At 40.7% G+C, this 22,034-nt stretch overlaps 1 protein-coding gene across 1 annotated transcript in view; it reads right to left on the minus strand.

Moving 5' to 3' along the window:
* Positions 1-3,632: 3,632 nt before the first annotated feature.
* SDAD1 (SDA1 domain containing 1) overlaps positions 3,633-22,034 on the minus strand; it is a 30,733-nt gene continuing 12,331 nt past the window's right edge. Inside the window, exons 9-22 of the mRNA XM_052641922.1 lie at positions 21,092-21,193; positions 20,475-20,544; positions 19,129-19,232; positions 17,160-17,217; positions 15,945-16,003; positions 15,269-15,345; positions 13,650-13,747; positions 13,467-13,543; positions 12,639-12,768; positions 11,035-11,129; positions 10,753-10,943; positions 10,560-10,644; positions 9,613-9,774; positions 3,633-5,421 (exon numbers count right to left, since the gene is read on the minus strand). Of these exons, the coding sequence (XP_052497882.1) occupies positions 5,374-5,421; positions 9,613-9,774; positions 10,560-10,644; positions 10,753-10,943; positions 11,035-11,129; positions 12,639-12,768; positions 13,467-13,543; positions 13,650-13,747; positions 15,269-15,345; positions 15,945-16,003; positions 17,160-17,217; positions 19,129-19,232; positions 20,475-20,544; positions 21,092-21,193 (1,356 nt within the window). The 3' untranslated portion in view covers positions 3,633-5,373. The remainder of the gene's footprint in view (positions 5,422-9,612; positions 9,775-10,559; positions 10,645-10,752; positions 10,944-11,034; positions 11,130-12,638; positions 12,769-13,466; positions 13,544-13,649; positions 13,748-15,268; positions 15,346-15,944; positions 16,004-17,159; positions 17,218-19,128; positions 19,233-20,474; positions 20,545-21,091; positions 21,194-22,034) is intronic.

Consider the following 22,034-nt stretch of genomic DNA (forward strand, 5'->3'; position numbering starts at 1 on the left):
TTGGATGCAATCTCAAAAACGACAGAATGATCTCTGTTTGTTTTCAAGGCAAACCATTCAATATCACAGTAATCCAAGTCTACACCCCAACCAGTAATGCTGAAGAAGCTGAAGTTGAACGGTTCTATGAAGACCTACAAGACCTTTTAGAACTAACACCCAAAAAAGATGTCCTTTTCATTATAGGGGACTGGAATGCAAAAGTAGGAAGTCAAGAAACACCTGGAGTAGCAGGCAAAATTGGCCTTGGAATACAAAATGAAGCAGGGCAAAGACTAATAGAGTTTTGCCAAGAAAATGCACTGGTCACAGCAAACACCCTCTTCCAGCAACACAAGAGAAGACTCTACACATGGACATCACCAGATGGTCAACACCAAAATCAGATTGATTATATTCTCTGCAGCCAAAGATGGAGAAGCTCTATACAGTCAACAAAAACAAGACCAGGAGCTGACTGTGGCTCAGATCATGAACTCCTTACTGCCAAATTCAGACTTAAATTGAAGAAGGCAGGGAAAACCGCTAGACCATTCAAGTATGACCTAAATCAAATCCCTTATGGTTATACAATGGAAGTGAGAAATAGATTTAAGGGCCTAGATCTGATAGACAGAGTGCCTGATGAACTATGGAATGAGGTTCGTGACATTGTACAAGAGACAGGGATCAAGACCATCCCCATGGAAAAGAAATGCAAAAAAGCAAAATGGCTGTCTGGGGAAGCCTTACCAATAGCAGTGAAAAGAAGAGAGGCGAAAAGCAAAGGAGAAGAGGAAAAATATAGGCATCTGAATGCAGAGTTCCAAAGAATAGCAAGAAGAGAGAAGAAAGCCTTCTTCAGCTATGAATGCAAAGAAATAGAGGAAAAGAACAGAATGGGAAAGACTAGAGATCTCTTCAAGAAAATTAGAGATACCAAGGGAACATTTCATGCAAAGATGGGCTCGATAAAGGACAGAAATGGTATGGACCTAACAGAAGCAGAAGATATTAAGAGATGGCAAGAATACACAGAAGAACTGTACAAAAAGATATTCACGACCCAGATAATCACGATGGTGTGATCACTCATCTAGAGCCAGACATCCTGGAATGTGAAGTCAAGTGGGCCTTAGAAAGCATCAGTACGAACAAAGCTAGTGGAGGTGATGCAATTCCAGTTGAGCTATTTCAAATCCTGAAGATGATGCTGTGAAAGTGCTGCACTCAATATGCCAACAAATTTGGAAAATGCAGCCATGGCCACAGGACTGGAAAAGGTCAGTTTTCATTCCAATCCCAAAGAAAGGCAGTGCAAAAGAATGCTCAGACTACGGCACAATTGCATTCATCTCACATGCTAGTAAAGTGATGCTCTAAATTCTCCAAGCCAGGCTTTAGCAATATGTGAACCGTGAACTTCCAGATGTTCAAGCTGGTTTTAGAAAAGGCAGAGGAACCAGAGATGAAATTGCCAACATCCACTGAATCATCGAAAAAGAGAGTTCCAGAAAAACATCTATTTCTGCTTTATTGACTATGCCAAAGCCTTTGACTGTGTGGACCACAATAAACTGTGGAAAATTCTGAAAGAGATGGGAATACCAGACCACCTGACCTGCCTCTTGAGAAATCTGTATGCAGGTCAGGAAACAACAGTTAGAACTGGACATGGAACAACAGACTGGTTCCAAATAGGAAAAGGAGTACATCAAGGCTGTATATTGTCACCCTGCTTATTTAATTATATGCAGAGTACATCATGAGAAACGCTGGGCTGGAAGAAGCACAAGCTGGAATCAAGATTGCTGGGAGAAATATCAATAACCTCAGATATGCAGATGACACCACCCTTATGGCAGAAAGTGAAGAGGAACTAAAAAGCCTCTTGATGAAAGTAAAAGAGGACAGCAAAAAAGTTGGCTTAAAGCTCAACATTCAGAAAACGAAGATCATGGCATCCGGTCCCATCACTTTATGGGAAATAGATGGGGAAACAGTGGAAACAGTGGCTGACTTTATTTTTTGGGCTCCAAAATCACTGCAGATGGTGATTGCAGCCATGAAATTAAGATGCTTACTCCTTGGAAGAAAAGTTATGACCAGCCTAGATAGTATATTCAAAAGCAGAGACATTACTTTGCCAACAAAGGTCCGTCTAGTCAAGGCTATGGTTTTTCCAGTGGTCATGTATGGGTGTGAGAGTTGGACTGTTAAGAAGACTGAGCGCTGAAGAATTGATGCTTTTGAACTGTGGTGTTGGAGAAGACTCTTGAGAATCCCTTGGACTGCAAGGAGATCCAACCAGTCCATTCTGAAGGAGATTAACCCTGGGATTTCTTTGGAAGGAATGATGCTAAAGCTGAAACTCTAATACTTTGGGCACCTCGTGCGAATAGTTGACTCATTGGAAAAGACTCTGATGCTAGGAGGGATTGGGGGCAGAAGAGGACGACAGAGGGTGAGATGGCTGGATGGCATCTCTGACTCAATGGACGCGAGTCTGAGTGAACTCCGGGAGTTGGTGATGAATATGGAGGCCTGGTGTGCTGCGATTCATGGGGTCGCAAAGAGTCGGACACGACTGAGCAACTGAACTCAACTGAACTGAACTTGTAAGTCTGTTTCCTTCAAAGGAGTAAAAGTTTCTACATGGCAGGTACATTGTTTGTACAGCTTCCAGCTTCTAGCACCCCACACAGCTTCTAGCACACGCTTGCCCCACAGAAAGCATTCAATATACATTCAAAAATATTGTTTTGGCCACACCATGTGGCTTGTAGGCTCTTAGTTCCCTGAACAGGGACTGAACCGGGCTGCTGGCAGTGAAAGCATGGAGTCTCAACCACTGGAGTGCCAGGTAACTCCCCCTAGATAAATTTTTATGTTTCAAACTAGCTCCCCCTAAATGGATAAGGGGTAAAACAAATATTTATAGCGAGTTCAACTATTGTTTCAAGTAAATTAAGCAAAAAACCCAAAACTAAAAAACTTAATAGGTGTAATCTTTGATGAGAAATTTACTGAATGCTTTCTTGGTGGCAAATACCATGCTAATCGCTTGGTTCTCAAAATTCTCAAAACAATCAATGAGGTAGGTGGTATTTTATTTATGGAGAGAAGACTGACAGATAGGGGTTTTTATCAGGTATTCAAGTATTTGTTGAGCAGCTACTTACTGGGCTCCTTCTGTGGAGCCTATTTTTTAGTAGAAGTTGCTAAGATCACATATATGTACCAGTATTCTAGATTTATACTTTATATGAGTTTGGACGGTTGAATATTCATCTCTGAAATGGCTCCATTCTCACTGTTGACAAAAATTTGGGACTCAAGAGCTGAAGTTCAAGCCCTGGTGACTTCTTCAAGGTAAGAGTCACCTAGAAGGTCACTCTACAGTTGTTGACAGCATCCAACCTTGTGAGGATCTGACCTCCAAACTTAAACAGAAAATATTCTCAATAGAAGACTTATAAAATAATAAAAGGAATTATATGCTGTGAGAGTCCGTTGGACAGCAAGGAGATCAAGCCAATTCTAAAGGAAATCAGTCCTGAATATTCACTAGAAGGACTGATGCTGAAGCTCCAACTTTGGCCACCTGATGCAAAGAACTGACTAACTGGAAAAGACCCTCACGATGGGGAAGACTGAAGGCAAGAGGAGAAGGGGATGACAGCGGATAAGATGGTTGGATGGCATTACCAACTTGGAGTTTGAGCAAGCTCCAGGAGTTGGTGATGGACAGGGAAGCCTGGCGTGCTACAGTCCATCGGGTTGCAGAGTCAGACACGACTGAACTGAACTGATACTTTGGGATTAAAGAAATAAAAGTTAAAGCTATAACTTTTAAAGCCAGAAATTTAGCTGCCATACAAACTTCAGTTAAGAGTAGAACAGAGAGGAGACTACAGAATGGACTCTTGGCCTCTCGGCAGCTCAGAGGGGTGAAAAAGCCTAGGGGAAGGATGAAAGTACCCAGCATCACCACAATTTCAAAGAGCAAAGCTACAGACCCTAGGCCATTTTGAGTTTTATTTACTGCTGGAGCTAGACACATACACAGGGAGACAGTTGAAAAATGCAAAGAGCAAAGAGCAGTTTCAGGTCTGAAACATTCAAACATGCACTTCCTGTGAAACACTGAAGCTGCTGGGGGTTGATGGAGGGTTCCTTTCGCCAGGCCACAGCAAAGTAATCATTAATCCCTAGTGGTATGGGGTGTCTTAGGAAAAGTCACAAAGTTTCATTGAAGTAACACTGAAGTTGAACTCGGAAAGTAAACAGAAGATGCTAGAAAAGGAGTAAGAGAAGTGGTTTTACAAGCTGCTGAGTGGACAGAAAATTGCCTTTTACTCTAGTTTGAAGCAATTTTTCCGACTATCACAATATTATCTAAGAAATTTGAGACAAAGGGCACCAAACGATTTCCAAATGCAGAAAGTTGCAAACAGCTGACCATGGCTCTCGTGGCCCTTGGAATCTACTCAGGTATGCCTGGGGGAGGGAGATAAGACACACCACGTGGCACACAGAGTACCTATTTGACATTAGAAACCTTTTATTGAGACAAGGCCAGCAGAGGGCTGGACATATTACAGGGTCAAGGAAGACCGAGGAAAGTAATCTGATTTCTTTTTCCTCTAAGAAAAAGGAAAGAAGTGGGCAGCCCAAATAATGAACAGAAGCCACTCTGAGATTACTATTTATACTTAAGGCAATTTAAAAAATGAGATCTTAGCCAAAACGCCTTTACCTGGCATATAAAATAATTACATCTTTTGGATGGATGGACTAAAAAGGCTAAACTGTCTACTCAAAATCTGTACAGCAGGAACCTGTTTTCAGCAGGTAAGCCTATTTACAAGTAAGATCCTCTTACTCTTGTAACATTGTCCTGTTTTAAGAAAATATAATACCCATCCTCTGCAGAGTTAGTCCGTAAGGCCTCTGTGACTCCACAGAAGTATAAAACTGTCTCTACTATAGAACTATTTATACAGCAGTGTAAATACATATAAACACACTTGCCCCTCTCCCCATCCTACAAACAGGTTATAAATATCTTGAATGAGAAGTTATGGCTCATCCATTTTCATATCTTCAGTGACAATAGGCACTCTCTCTCACTCTTTATACATGTGTATATCATTATTTTCTTGCATGAACACTAAATGAAGATGATTTTATACCACAACTGTTTACATTTCAAACATTCCCACCAATACCCATCTCTAAAATAAGAACACCAAAAGCTACCAAGTTTACTGTGGTTTTCACAACATAGTGCTTCTGGACTTTTCAATGTAAACAAATATTCTTAATTTGCAAGTTTTCAGAGTAATGATACAAATTTAGCATTCTCCTTGGAACGGAAGACTTGCTTGGAAGTTACTTCATTCTTTTTCTCTTTTTCAAGAGTGCATCTCGTAGCGCCAGCTGGAAGATAAAGAAACAATGAGGTAAACATGACCTAGAGAAGATGGCCACTGGACCAGTGTTCAAAGTGAACCTGTAAATATCCTCAGAAAGTTTCACAGTTCCCAAAAGAAAATGAATGGAATATCAAGTAAAAGATTATGAAGAATAAACCTAGATTTAAAAAGAAGATAACCAAGGCCACTGTGTACCTTTTAAGTTTGTTATGAATATTATTCCATTAATTCCCCAAGCACCCATCACCTTTTGAGTCCTAGAAACTTTAAAGCATTTTGGGGGGGTGGAAGTTGCCTGGCTCCATATCTACATATTCAAACTTTTTGAATTTTATGATTTTAAGTTATTGATTTCTTGCCTTTAACTCAGGTCTGGGTCTTAGTATGTCTGTGTAGACAGGCAGAGTAACTGGGACACTTATGGTAGAAAAAAATTAACAAGTTTCTTTCAACCTAAGTTGCATGGCTAAGAAGGTAATTCTGAGTTAGCCATATATGTATTGTTTTCATATCTGTAAACTCAGTTTAATTATAGTATCCGTTCATATTGTTATACATTGATTCAGTTCAGTTCAGTTCAGTTGCTCAGTCGTATCCGACACTTTTGAGACCCCATGAATCACAGCACACCAGGTCTCCCTGTCCATCACCAACTCCCAGAGTTCATCCAAACTCATGTGCATCGAGTCGGTGATGCCATCCAGCCATCTCATCCTCTGTCGTCCCCTTCTCCTCCTGCCCCCAATCCCTCCCAGCATCAGGGTCTTTTCCAATGAGTCAACTCTTCGCACGAGGTGGCCAAAGTATTGGAGTTTCAGCCTCAGCATCAGTCCTTCCAATGGACACCCAGGACTGGTCTCCTTTAGGATGGACTGGTTGGATCTCCTTGCAGTCCAAGGGACTCTCAAGAGTCATCTCCAACACCACAGTTCAAAAGCATCAATTCTTTGGCACTCAGCTTTCTTCACGGTCCAACTCACATTCATACATGACTACTGGAAGAACCATAGCCTTGACTAGATGGACCTTGGTTGGCAAAGTAATATCTCTGCTTTTGAATATGCTATCTAGGTTGGTCATAAGTTTCCTTCCAAGGAGTAAGCGTCTTTTAATTTCATGGCTGCAATCACCATCTGCAGTAAATAAGTTCAAAACTGGAAAGCTGTGGAATAGTCATCCATATGGTTAAGAATGATATATTAGCTAATAATATATCACCAATGCAATGGACACGAACTTGGGCAAACTTCAGGAGATGGTGAGGGACAGAGAGGCCTTGGTGTACTGCAGTCCATGGAGTCGTAAAGAGTTGGACACGACTGGGCGACCGAACGACAATCAGCTAATAATGTTGTAACTCAGTACGGATTTAATTCCACTCATTAAACTTTGTGACAAAGCACAGGCCACTCTCACACATATATCAGGCTCCTTCCTTGTTCACACCATCTGAACACCCTGCAAGGTCCTCTTCTCTTTCTCTTCTCATGTGCTTTACCCTCCTTCTCTAGTCTTACCTCTTTTTGGAGATGCTCTATAAATACACCATCCAATACAGTAGCCACTAGCTATATATGGCTGTTGGGCAATGAAACATGGCTAGTCCAAATATTCCCTGGTAGCTCAGTTGGTAAAGAATCCGCCTTCAGTGCAGGAGACCCTGGTTCGATTCCTGGGTCACGAAGATCCCCTGAAGAAGGGATAGGCTACCCCCTCCAGTGGCTACCACCACTTCATGGGCTTCCCTGGTGGTTCAGACAGTAAAGAATCCGCCTGCAATGCAGAAGACTTGGATCTGATCCCTGGATTGGGAAGATCCCCTGGAGGAGGGCATGGCAATCCACTCTAGAATTCTTGCCTGGAGAATCCCCATGGACAGAGAAGCCTGGCGGGCTACAGTCCATGGGGTCACAAAGAGGCAGACACGACTGAGCGACTGCACACAGCACAGAGCACAAGTGTAAAACACACTGGGCTTCAATTAGCTCAGAAACAAGAATGTAAAATATCTCACTTAATAATTTTCACTTAATAATTGATTACTCTGCTGGCCTAGAGGGAAGGAGAGAATAGAGAAAATTAGGAACCCAGAGTCAAGCTTCATCATGAAGAGACCCTGAAGAAAATATAGGACAAGGAAACAAACACAGAAGTTCTGGTCATGGCAAGAAAACCGGAGGAGGAAAAAGCATTCTTGAAGCAATGTGTGCACATGTCCACTGAACTCTTAACTTCCTCTTAAAAAATTCTTTAAGACAAATATTTGATACTTCAGAGGTGCTGATGGGAACAAAGCGGGGCTTCTCTATCATGCCAAAGAAAATCTGCTAAAAATAGAGGAAGTGGGGAAGGGAACACTCCTAGCTAAGTGTAACAAGATTATAAATATCTCAAAATAAGGCAAGGCCTGCCAACTGCCAACTATTTCCTCAACTGTAAAATCGTACAAAAGGCAGGGAAGGATAAACTAATGGATTTAATCAATTCAACCATGAATTTAAATTGAATTGGGAAAATTCAATTTAAAATCTTTTACAATTAATTAATTAGTTTTTGGCTACACTGGGTCTTCATCGCGGGTCTTCTCCAGTTGCTATGAGCAGGGAGCACTTCCTAGTTGTGATGCACGGGCTTCTCACTGCAGTGGCCTCTCTTGTGGAGCACGTGGGCTCATTAGTTGTGGCACACGGGCTTAGCTGCTCCTCAGCAAGTGTGATCTTCCTGAACCCCTGTCCCCAGCACTGGCAGGTGGATTCTTAACCACTGGACCACCAGGGAAGTCCAAGACTATTTAAAATCTTTAATGGCTTCTTTCACTTCGGCTTTCAACAACTTCTATTCACAATATTGTCATTTCATTACTTACACAATGCTGCTAAACAGTTGCGGAGACGGCAATGGCACCCCACTGCAGTACTCTTGCCTGGAAAATCCCATGGACAGAGGAGCCTGGTGGGCTGCAGTCCATGGGATTGCAAAGAGTCGGACATGACTGAGTGACTTCACTTTCACTTTTCACTTTCATGCATTGGAGAAGGAAATGGCAACCCACTCCAGTGTTCTTGCCTGGAGAATCCCAGGGGCGGAGGAGCCTGGTGGGCCGCTGTCTCTGGGGTCACACAGAGTTGGACACGACTGAAGCAAGTTAGCAGCAGCAGCAGCTAAACAGTTGAGAACTACCAAGTTTAAATAGATAGGGAGGCCTTAAGGGGGTATCTTAATTTAGTTCATTCTGACTTGGTTCCCACACAGACGGAGCCCTGCCCGGGTGAGCTGGCTCTCACATTTGGAACTGGGAGGTTCATAACTGGCTGGCAATTTAGGAACACTGGTTCAGGATGCGGCACTGACATTTACTTTACCTGATTTACTTGATTTACCTGATTTCCTAGAGATTCTTCTGGGTACATTCCCAGTAGACAAGGATATAAAAACAAAAATCTGCTTTACTATAATAACAGGACTACTCGCCCAAGACAGAAAATGGGTAAAATAAAATGCCAAGGTCCTATAAGGGCACACAGAGGAAGGACCATGCCAGGGACAGACTGTTTAGTCTGTACTGCTCTCCTGAAGCTGTTTCTGAGACACTGTTGTTGCTTAGTCACTCAGTCTTGTTCCACTCTCGACCCTGTGGACTGTAGTCTGCCAGGTTTCTCTGTTCATGGAATTTCCCAGGCAAGGATACTGGAGTGCATTGTCATTTCCTTCTGCCGGGGATCTTCTTGACCCAGAGATTGAACATGCGTCTCCTGCATTGGCAGGCAGGTTCTTTACCACTGAGCCATCTAGGAAGCCCTTTCTGAGATACTACCACACATTATAATGTTTTTTGGAGAAAAGCACCAGGCATATAACAAACACTCAAAAACTATTCTTCAGTTGAGTTTCATACTGTATTTCACAGATGCAATACCAAGAGACTCTTAGCATAGGAATGGACCTTAGCAATCATTTAGCCTAAACTCATTTACAGAGGAGAAAAAAAAACAAGTCACACAGCTGAATCTCAACCAAGTTAGGTATAGGATTTACATGCCCTGACTGCTCTCCACCTCTCCACGCTAAGAATATAGCCCATTAATCCCGAGACACACGTTACACAAGGTCTTAGAGGGCACGATTCCACTCAGACATAGAGAAGTCTCAGAACACCACCACCACTCTGCCTAGTCAAGCTTCAGGTTGAACTCACCTGCTTTTCTCGGAAGGAACGCTTGTTTTTTGACCGGACATTATGACTATACCGCATCATCATGAAGTTCTTCTGCTTTTTCTTCTCTTTATTGGTGGAACTGGAAAATGGATTCATTTTGGTTTTCTTCCTCACAAATTCTTTTCGGTCTGTTTTTCCAGCCTATTAGCACACATGCACAAAAAATACCGTGGCAGGAGTTAACGCATCAACACACACGTCTCCTCTGTGGCAGCTCTACTGGAAGTCAAGGATACGAAGGTGGATGGAACCCAGTCCCTCTCCTTGGTGACAGTTCAGCCCAGGGGAGACATGACTGTGATGTACTGTAATGGGGCTGGGGAGCACAGTGGAACAAATGGCTTTCAAGAGGTCAGAGGAGCCTCTGAGAAAGGGAGACCTCGTGAGCTGTTCATTGCAGGATGAAGGCCTTTCTGGTGAGGAACGGTGGGAAGGGTAGAGCATTTCAGGAAGTAGCAATAGTTTATGCACAGGTGTGGGGAAGAAACAAGGGCTTTCAAACTTATCTAAAGAGATGCCAGTACCAATGGAACAGAGGGTGATGTGGGGACTGTTTGGAATGGTGTCTGAAACAATAAAGGCAGAGAAAAGGAAGCTGGGAAGGGAGGCAGGCTCCAGCTGTCTCTGGCTTTTCTGTAATGACTATAAACATTCCACTGCTTTTCTCATAGCTTTGATAAATGGACTGTCGACTGTGCACCTCCTTTAAACTGGGAAAATGTTATGGTGCCTTTCTGCGCTCCACAGCTGGTCTTGGACGGTGGTTAAGTGGCTATCAAGTTGCTAAAACTCATCTAACTTCCCATCTATGCCTTCTATTCCATGTTAATTATAGCTTTTCTGTGCCTATACAAGTTTTGAGTCGTATTTCACTTCACTGTTATCTGCTGTCTTTAAAGAACCAGGCAATGACATGCCTCACTCACCATTGCAGTTGCTAGTCTTGTCTCCTTGTCAGACTTTGGCTTTTTATGAAGCCGTTCAATGTCCCGAAGAGATAGTAACTCACCCCTGGGGTAAAGAAAAAAACCATAATATCAAACAAGGAGAGAATTCCTTTTCCTATGACTTTCATAATCACATGAGCTGACTGAGGGCCTGGTGCCTGTGCCGTCTTACCTGCGCTCCTCATCACTGTCTATTTCAATGTATTTCCTCTTTTGGGCTTTCCCAGGGGCAGCGTCGAGCTCTTTCCTCATTTGGGCCATTCGGATTTTCTGGAAGTCTTCCTGACTTAACACTCGGCTAGTGCTGACGGCCGCCGCTCTGGCCTTCCGCTCCTCCAGGGGCATGCTGTTCAGTTTCTCGGACTTGAGAGAACACAACACAGGCTTAAACGGCCATTAACTCTACTGAGAGCATAGCCCCTCAACACTTGGAACAAGAACTTTTAGGACTTACGATCTCTTTCTGTTCTTCGTCGGAAGAATGGTGCACGTCAACCCATTCACCATCGGAATCTGCCTCATCACTGAGACTGGCACTCTCCCAGCCATCTGCATGAAAAAGAGCATGTCAGCACCCCTGACTTCTGCTCAGCACTCATGGTACACTGAGGCAAATCAAGCAAAAGAAAACTTATATAATGAACCTCAAGTAGGGGCTCACTAAGAGTTGGGTAGTAGTATTGTTAAATAAGTCACATCAATTTAACTAAGTCAAGGAATGGAGCATAAGCACTGATTAAGCATCCACCATGAGCCAAGATTTGACAATCTTTCTCTGACCGACGTGACTCAACAAAAGAGGAGTAGATTCTCAAGTTACATAACCTGCCCCAGGCCAAAAAACTGCTAGAAATGCAGGCTACGCTGAAATTAGGAAAATCACATATGACTCCAGAGTCTGTGATCTTTCCACCAAACCAGTCATGTCCGTCAAAACTGTACCTGTATATTTACAGTGACTGCATATGAGTTATTTAACTTTTCTAAGCACATTTTAAGTGTTTGAGAAATTAGCTAGAAACAAATCATTCAGGGAACCAAGGCAGAGAATTCTGGTTGTGCAAGAACCTTGTAGACATCTCATTAAAAAGGCATCAGAGTTCCTAATGGAGCTACCGCAGAGAGTTTTCAGAGTCAAGGACACCTGCAGTTATCTCAGTGGACACCCACATTCTGATCTCAGCTCTTAGGCATGGCACTCCCAAGAAGGCCCCAACTCTATCTCCAGTCTCACAGCTTTCTGTGCATCGCCTTGTATCCTATATTCTAAAAGTTTCCTAAATCCTTTGCCTGGAAAGTCTCCACTATTCTACAATTGCTCACTCAGCAATCAAAGTATGACTCATGGCTCACCATTTCCTTGAAGATTTTATTGAACCTCTGAGGCGTACCTGACCTCTCTCCTACCCTTATACCTGACTCTAATCATAAATCCTGTTAATGCTTTATTAGCTGTTTATGAAAAATTCTCAAGGACAGGAACCATGTCATTCATCTTTGCTTTGACAGTGGCTGGCTCATAGCTAATATTTATGAAAGTTTTGTTGAAATAATGAACAAACAGGAAGAAGATAGGACTCTAGTGAAAGTGAAGTCACTCAGTCATGTCCGACTCTTTGCGACCCCATGGACTGAGTAACCAGTGCAATAAATGCTAGCTTTGGAAATCAGAACAGGGTTCTTCAAGCATTCCTCAACAAGTTCAACAAGGATTCTCCTTCAGTGGGAGGACTGCTAGAGACTGTAATCCTTACCATTTTTTCTAGGCAATAACAACAACAAAAACCCATTATCTTTCCAAGTATCAAACAGCATGCCCTTGATAAAGGGCAACCAATCTGAAGGACACAAAAATGCATTTCCTACACTAGAATGTCAGTTCCCTCAGAGCAGGAACCATGCCCATCAACGGCCATCAATACCTGCAATGCCTGCAGCAGCGGTCATTACTCAGTTAACATCAGCTGAATGAATGTCCAAACAGTATAAAGATTTCAAGGTCAATATAGATATAGCAGGAGTGATTCTGTCCTGAACAATGGTACAATAAAAACAAACCTTCATCGCCTTCGGCATTTCCTTCTTTGTTTTCAACTTCCAGAATTTCTGCTCCTGGAATGTAATCTTTAGCATCCAGTTCTCCATATTCTTGCACTCTTGCTTCTATGGAGGCTTCTGTAGGTTTACCCTAAAGGAAAGGAACTAGTTTTTTGCTTAGACAGCAAAACATTATTCATGAAAAGGATCCTCTAGGATTATGAACTCACAAGAATCACAAAAAATGGAAGCAAATGAATGACAAAAACAGTTCACCAATGTCTTGGGTCAAAGTAAATTCCCTCTCAAAACTTTGCCCACTGTTTTCTTGCTTTCTTCTGAACTAACCCAGGAAACTTTGATTCTTAAGTCTTGAGATCTCTGCTCTCGTTACATACATACATCTCATTTCCTCCCACCTCAATAGAGGTAGTATCTGGTTAAGGAATAGCCTGTTCAATGCTGTCATCAGTTACAGATCTGAAAAGGTCTATAAGACTCATTCAGTATCAAAGAGCATATACCAACTATAAGATAGTTAAGGAATAGTATTCAACTTTATTCTGAGTTTAAAGAATAAAACTACGTGTATCACCAACACTCTGAATGGAAGCATCAGAAATGTGCTCAGTTGTGCCCGCCTCTTTGCAACCCCATCTAGTTCAACCGTGATGGCCTGACTGTAGCCCCTGCCGGCTCTCTCTGTCCATGGGATTTCCCAGGCAAGAATACCGAAGTGGGCTGCTATTTCCTATTCCAAGCACCAGAAATACTCAAACTCAAATTGGAGGAAGTGACTCTCACTTTCTGAGACCAAATCCTTGATCAATATATGTATGCTTCACCTACCCGAAATTTTTTTTGCAACATCTGAGGATTCAGTGTTCGGAAAAGCTGAATCAAAGTTCTAGCAGACATCATCACATCTGGAAAATAACAGCTTTAACTAGAAACTTCAGAGCAAAGAGTCTATTGAGACAAAAATGAGATACTCTATACTCCTTCATCTACTGAGAATAACACAGCACTTACTCTTATCTTTGTGTGTTTTATACTGAGCCAGGTCTTGCAGAAGTTCCTCAGTCATGGCTAAAGGACATCGAGCTGTTATCTCTTTTATAGCATTGATTCTAAAAAAGGAAAAAATTAAATTAAAAAAAAACACAGCAGTTTCATGTGGTTCAACCTAAGAATATTTTCTAAAAAGACTAAATCACAAGGAATATAACGTCGGTTTTATAGGGCTGAGGTCCCTGGTGGGATGTGGGAGCGGGCAGCCTCAGAAGGGTTTGTTTCCACACAGTTTGCTGCTATTTCCTCTATTAGAAGAATAAACAACATCGTCACCTCTAAAATACAGGCATGCCTTGGACATAGTGCAAATCTGGTTCCAGGACAATGCAATAAAGCAAGTCACACATGTTTAATGGTTTCCCAGTGTATATAAAAGCTATGTTTCAACTATAATGTAGCTTATTAAATGTGCAACAGCATTATGTCTAAGAAAAAAATGTTTTAAGCCTTCCCTGGTGGTTCAGATGGTAAAGCATCTGCCTACAATGCAGGAGACCCAGGTTTGATCCCTAGGTCAGGAAGATCTTCTGGAGAAGGAAATGGCAACCCACTCCAGTATTCTTGCCTGGAAAATCCCATGGACGGAGGAGCGTGGTAGGCTATAGTCCATGGGGTAACAAAGAGTCGGACACGACTGAGCTATTTCAGTTTCACTTGCACCCTTAATTAAAACATACTTTACTGCTAAAAATGCTAACCTTCATCTGAGCCTTCAGTGAGGCATAATCCTTATGCTGGTGGATTACCAAAACGTTACACAGAGACACAGAGTGAGCAAATGCTATTGGAAAGATGTCACCATTAGACTTGCCCCACACAAAGTTACCAGACCTTCAATGTGTAAAGCAAAAGGCAATCAAGGGAGGTGGGCTTGTATATGTTGGCAGCATTTATTCGCCAACTCTAGGGGAAATTGTATTAGGTCAAGTAAAAGTCTTTTTTTTCTTTTTAAATTGGAGGATAACTGCTTTACAATGTTTTGCTGGTTTCTACCGTACATCAACACTAATCAGTCATAATTACATATACATCCCCTCCCCTCCCCCTATTCCACCCAAAGAGTTAGTCTTTAGGGCTGTTATCTCCCAGAATGTTTTCCAAGTGAGATAAAAAGCAGCTGTTCAGCATACTGCTTAGTTATCAGGACAGACTGGACATCCTAAACCAGTGCTCACACTCACTAAGTGTTTTCAAATTAATCAAAAAGGTCACTGAACTGCTTTGGGATTAAAGAATCATTTAATAATGAATCAATTTGTTCCAGGGAAGACAGGAATTCAGGGTAGCAGACAGGGAAAAAATATTTAGACTGCACACAAGCATTCATTTGAAACAGTAAAAAGCTAGTTAAAAAACAAAATGTTGATTAGAAGGACAGAAATCTTTTCTCTGGCTCAAAATTCTAATCAATAAATTTAAAAATTACCAAGAGAAGAAGAAAAATACTGAGAAGGCGGAAGTATATTTTAAGTTTTTCTCAGAGGACACATTTCAGCTGAAATTTCACATCTTGGTAACGGAAAGCAAAGCCAGTAGGTGAAAACCAGTGCCACTGCCTCCAGCCACGTTCTACATACCCTACTGTCATGACTTCTCCAGAGTTCTTGTCAGTAACAAAATTGTTGGCCACAGTCATGAGCAATGACTGGATGATCTGAATGGGATGGAAAGAAAGGGTATGAGTACTGGTAACATGTCTCCACCTACTCAAATGCTTGGTGATGAAGGGATGATACACTATTACAGCGGAAAAACAGCCCTCCACCTTCGGTCTGGGAGGTGGAAGGAGCAAGACTGAGGAAGACAGAAAAGTAACTCTACTTTGGGTGTCGCTGTCTTCTTGGCTATTCTGAGATTAAATCTGGCTCTCCTTTAATCTAAGTTTTCAATGTTGCTTTGACCCAGGTTTATCCAACACTCTTTTAATCAAAGAAAGGAACTACCAGCTTTGAAAAATAATCACTATATAAATTCACTGATATTCTTGCCTTCTCCAGGATAAAATTTGGCCACTCATCAAAACAAGAGTTCTCAACCACTGGTTCAAAACAAACTTCATTTTCTATAATAAAATGTTTTTATTTCTAAAAGTAAACTTCTCTGTATAAGTGTCCTTAAGAGCTAGTGTCTCTTCTACTCAGTTTAAGAAGGCGACGAGGACAGTAATCTCTGTGGGAAAAGCCACCATGATACTCAGTGGCACTGCTATGTACTCACTAGATCCTGACAGAAGTAAAGTTTAAGAGTTCTCACCTCTGGGGGTACTAAGTGATGAGACGCTTGTGCAGCAAACAGAAGGATCTTCGTTACTTCTAACAGCGTAAGAGATCAGAAAGGCCACAGTCAGTTTACAGCCCCGTTTCAGGACCACAGCAAACATGGCGAGCACACACACCGGCCTTAGCGCTCCTGCTGAGTACTCCGCCTGGAACACCCAACTCTCGGACGTCTGCGTGGCTCACTGCCTTGCTTCCTGCTCAGCTGCTGCCTCATCAAAATGTCTCTCCTGACCACATAATCTATTCCCTTTACCTGCTTCCTTTTTTCTCAAAATACTTATCTTCACCTGGACATATTATGTACAACACTCTGTGGATCTTCCTCTAGAATGTAAGCTCTATGAAGGTAAGAGCAACACTTTATGCCCACTGACGTCTAATGCAGTGCTCACTAGGAATCATTAAATAAATGAAAAAATATAAACATACACATATACACACACTCCCCCTTTAAAGAAGCAGTATATATAAAGAATCTGCCTGCAATGCAGGGGATCCAGGTTTGATTCCTGGGTCAGGAAAATCCCCTGAAGAAGGAAATGGCAATCTACTCGAGTATTCTTGCCTTGAGAATCCCATGGACAGATGGCTACAGTCTATGGGGTCGCAAGAGTCGGACACGACTTAGCGACTAAACCATCCACATATAAAGAACGAGGCCTTTGGCAAACGAAGGGAGGGATCTCGGTCTTTCTTCTTTCTCTGCCTCATAGGACTGAAGTGAGGATGAAACAAGATGACTACATGGGAATCACTTAGCACAGCATCTGGCTCATGCTGAATGTTCAATAAATGTTCACTTCTTTCCTACTTTGGTTCAAGTTGAAAGGCAAAGACAACCATTACTTTCTTTTTGCTTTTATTTATTTATTGTTTTTCCCAAACTTTAAACTTTTATTTTGTATTGAGGCATAGCCTATTAACAATGTTGATGTTTTTAATAAGAATACAAATAAAGGCAATGAAAGCAGTAAGGCAAACTCTGGTATCTATTACCAAGTTACAGTAAATAATCAAAAGTCTTTTAAAGAATTTTCCATATGAGTATGGTATTACAAACAGACTTGCTTTGAGAAACCAAATATTTTAGAACTTTTCCCCCCCAAATAACTGTAATTCCAGAACCAAAGACTGAATGGTTATTCTAACCCCAAGGCCACCAAAGGAACACAGCAAGTGGAAGTCTTACCTCTTTGGTGAGGCTGTAGAAACCTTTGCACAAAGGGGTAGAAGTTGAAGAGAAAAAGCTGTGGATAAAAGAATGCACAAACTTAATATATAAACTCTGCTGAGCTGGAGAGTTTCAGTGCTCCATGATGTAATTATATCACCAAGCTTAACTAACTGGGAGTCATTTTTTTTCCCCCCTTAACAAGTATGAGTGATCCAGGATGATTCAATGCACTGTATTAATCAAGGAAAGGAAGGCTATGTTCCTATCCTCATTATGTCAAGGCAGAATGTGTACACAGAATAAACCAAGGGAGGAAAGGCAGTCAAAATGCAACATTCTACTTTTAAATTGGTGTGGCTACAGAAGCAATTTTTTTAGTCTTCAAAAGTAATAGTAATTCAAACCTGAATAGCACCTAGTGTAATCTGATCACCAAAAAACCCACAGTCTAGTTTTGTTATTATATATCAATCGAACCACACTGGAGAAATGACTCTGAGCTCCACCTAGATGTGGGCTCCAAAATCACTGCAGATGGTGACTGCAGCCATGAAATTAAAAGACGCTTACTCCTTGGAAGGAAAGTTATGATCAACCTAGACAGCATATTGAAAAGCAGAGACATTACTTTGCCAACAAAGGTCCATCTAATCAAGGCTATGATTTTTCCAGTAGTCATGTATGCATGTGAGAGTTGGACTATAAAGAAAGCTGAGCACTGAAGAATTGATGCTTTTGAACTGTGGTGTTGGAGAAGACTCTTGAGAGTTCCTTGGACAGCAAAGAGATCCAACCAGTCCATCCTAAAGGAGATCAGTCCTGAATATTCATTGGAAGGACTCATGTTGAAGCTGAAACTCATCTGAAAAGACCCTGATGCTGGGAAAGACTGAAGGCAAGAGAAGGGGATGACAGAGGATGAGATGGTTGGATGGCATCACCGACTCAATGGAGATGAGCTTGAGTGAACTCCGGGAGTTGGTGATGGACAGGGAGGCCTGGCATGCTGCAGTCCATGGGGTTGCGGATGTTTAATTGCAGTCAGTTGTGAAGCTCCAGTTTTCATTTCTATCAAATCAGACTTGAATTACAAATCACTTTTGCTTTTCTGTTGAGCTCAAATTCAGGTGTGACTTGAAATTACTGCACAAATGTAACAAGAATTGACTGGATGATCCTGCTTTAGAACTGCAGCCCATGGAGAAAAACCAATTTATCCTTAAAATGTTAAATTTTTCTTTTGGAAATGGAATAAGTATATTCACTCATGTCTACTTTCATTTTTATCTTGGTATTTGTCTATACTGCATGATATTCAAAAAAGAAGCCTGTTTTACTTTTTGATTTTTGAAGAAAGCAACATATTCAATGACAATCAGATCAGAACTAGTCACAAGAGCAAAATGACAGGAACAACCTTACAGTCATTTCTTCATGGCCTGAATTTTTGGGAATTCCTCCTTTTCTATAAAGGCAGATAGTCTGAGTATGTTTGAAGTTTCCATATGTATACACAATAAACGTACAGTATACCACCAAAGAGTTCTTGCAATCTAATTTAATATTAAATGAATAATCAGAGAATTCAGCTTTGTTAAGTGAGTAAGCTGGAAGTCAAGAAAGCTATGAAGGGGTAAATAGTGAAACACAGTAACAATTGATAAAAATATGTGGGCTATGTTGGCTCAGAAAAAAGTATAAGTGAAACAAAGGTAAATAAAAGGAAGTTAAAAAAAAAAAGAACAAAACAGTCTGTCTATAAACTGAATACATGTACAATTCAACCTTCATACTTACTGATAAGGAAAAGTGACAAAAACAGCTGTTTTCTAGTGAAAGATTTTATCCTTTTGTAAACTATATGGGTTGAAACGGTATGTGAGGATAAAATCAAGCCACCACTCTACCTTAGTCAAAGGTATCTTTTTACCAAGAATAATTCTACTTCTAATATTCATCAAGAGAAACACAATGCAATTCAAACCTCGTGAATTCCCACCAATCTGGAGATGAGGTTCATGAGCATCATCTTCACTTCAAACCTCTCCTTGGAGCTCTCTAGCTGCTTCAGTAGCTTTTCTGCAAAATCTGGAAAGAAGAAAACAATCGGATGTATACTGTGGGCCCATGGTCTGCACAATATTATCCAACAAGTGTAGAGAAAAGCGGTGGTTTGATCGTTGACTCTAGGGTGACTGTGCCTGAAATCACTGCAGAACCAGGATGAACTGACAGGACAGGTGGAAAGACTTACACACAAGCAAATATACCTTTGATGGTGCCCAAAGTTAAGTCTTAAGGATTCCCAAGATTTTCAGCATCAACATCGAGTGACTGTTTGACAAACACTCTAAGACCGTGCTCCTTAAAGTGTGGTCTGCAGACCACCTGCAGCTGTCCACCATGTAGCTTATTACAACTACTGAAATGCAGGACCCAGCCTCAGACCTACTGAAAATCAGAATCTGTACTTTAGTAGGATCCCACAGTGGTCTGTATATGCTTTAAAAGTTTGAGGAACACTGACCGAGAGGAAGGGGCAGTAAACTGGAGTACAGAAAGCATTTAAAAGCCCCACTGCCAGGGAAGGGATAGATTTGGAGTTTGGGATTGACAGGTAAAACACGCTGCTATGTTTAAAATAGATAACCAACAAGGATCTACTCTAAAACAAACAAACAAAACAACAACCCCATTGCCCAATCATACCCCATATCAACTAATCAGTCTCTGGGAATAACAGGACGTAAGTACCAGTATAAGTGAAGTCGCTCAGTCGTGTCCGACTCTGTGACCCGTGGACTGTAGCCCACCAAGCTCCTCCATCCATGGGATTCTCCAGGCAAGAATACTGGAGTGGGTTGCCATTTCCTTCTCCAAGTACCAGTATAGTTTCATAAAATTCCCCAACTGATTCCATGTGCAATCTAGTTTGAGAACTAGTGTTCTAGAACAGCTTTCCCAAATTTTAGGTTTCCATCCGCTGGTTTTAAAACAGAACAAAAAAACCCAAAAACAAACAAACAAAAAAACGGGAATAACAAGAGATTGTTAATTTTCATTTGGTCAGGTACAATGTCCTACTATTACCTCATTATGAATGACATGAATTGCGAAGAGGGCTGTTCCACCACATTTTTCTTATTTTGCTGTGGGCTGGGAATCACTGCTTTAGAACATAATTCTCTAGGCCACAACCAACAGGCAACAGTTTAGCATTTATTGTCTGTTAAGTGCCAGGGATTTTATATTCTCTGATAACCTGGAAGTTAGGAAGCTAAATAGGCAGATAAAGCCAACAAGGAACTTGGGAGGTCATAATTATAGTACCTTGGGGATCATGAATCAAGTGAATAGCTGAAAAGTTAAACACCTCTGGTTTTTTCTTCTTTTTATGTTTCTGAAAGAAAGGGAGAGGAAAATATTTACATTCTGAATTACAGTGAAGAGGCCCTAGGCTGTTACCAAGTCTATCACACTATTTAAAAAGAAAAAAAAATCTTTGTTCCAAAAACCTTTCTTTCAACTGAAAGAACTAAAGGTGCTTTAAGGCTTCTAAGAGTCAGCTTGGGAATGTTCCAGCTATTAGCACCTGTGAGATTATAGGGATTTGGAAATATAAACATTAAAAAACAAACTAGGGGCAAATTAATGACTTCAAATAATCACTACAAAATGTAAGATTTACTTCATTTGTGTTCTCTTCTGAGAAGACATGATCAAAACAAATAAAAATGAATTTAATCAAATTAATTTATTCAAGTCAGGCTTTGCTAGAGCTGAGAACAATTATTCATCTAAAAAAATCAGGGCTTAAAAATTCATCACACATTTCTAAGTCTTTAACAAAAATGCTACTTAATTTCAAATGCCTAAAAGCTTTTGCTAAAGACCACATATTCTGCGTTTGAATGAGTCCCATCTCCTTTGCTAGGTATGCGTCTCACCGTGAGGACTTTCATAGCCTTCTCCAACTTCTTCTTGTTTTTGGAGCTTTTCTTCCCAGTGGCATACTGCACAAGCAGGTCTCTTGCTGTTGGTCCTTCATCCTGAAGAAAAAACTACTTTGTCAAACCATAAACAAGGAAAATCTGCATAAGAGCAGAGAATAACCCTTTCAGTCACTTCTTTGTATTTGTACTCTTTGCATGAAGCTATTAAAAATAAACACAACTTTAAAAATTCAATAAAAATATTTGCCCACGTGCAGGAACAGGCACATATGAAGATTTCCACTACAGCACTAACTTGTTTTCCTGCTTTGAGTTTTTATTGACATATAATATATAGACAGAAGGCAAGTATGTATTTGAAGGAAAAAAACAAACCTGGAGACAAGTCTTTATCAATAGGGAAATGCTTAATCTACACTACATTTATTTCATATTCTGAAACGTTATGTGGAGGTTAAAATACTGAGATAGATCTATATGTACAAGTAGAAGACTATCCAAAGGCACTGATACATCTGTCAATCTATATATATGTCATCACAAAGAAAACACGTGCAAAATAAATTGTTTATATATATTTAAAAAACAGACTACACACATAAGACAATATGTATACATGTCCACATATATAGGCATGAGAAACGAAATGGTTAACTATGAAAACAGAGGTGGGAAAGAAATAAGAAAGGATTGAGAAAACTTTTATTTTATTATATCTATAATATCTGAAATTTTTTACAGTAGGAATGTATTGGTCATGTGTTATTTAATAAAATAATAACAAAACAAATTACAAGATGTTATATCATATTCCAGTATTATTACCAAAATGCAAAAATGAGAAGGGACGTTTTTTTTACAATTTCTTTTTCATCTTAATAAAAGTATTTTTAACAAAGAAAATGTCATGGCATCATAAATCTTGATTCTTCCTTTT

Source organism: Budorcas taxicolor, chromosome 6, assembly GCF_023091745.1.
Source record: "Budorcas taxicolor isolate Tak-1 chromosome 6, Takin1.1, whole genome shotgun sequence".
NCBI classification, from domain to species: domain Eukaryota; kingdom Metazoa; phylum Chordata; class Mammalia; order Artiodactyla; family Bovidae; genus Budorcas; species Budorcas taxicolor.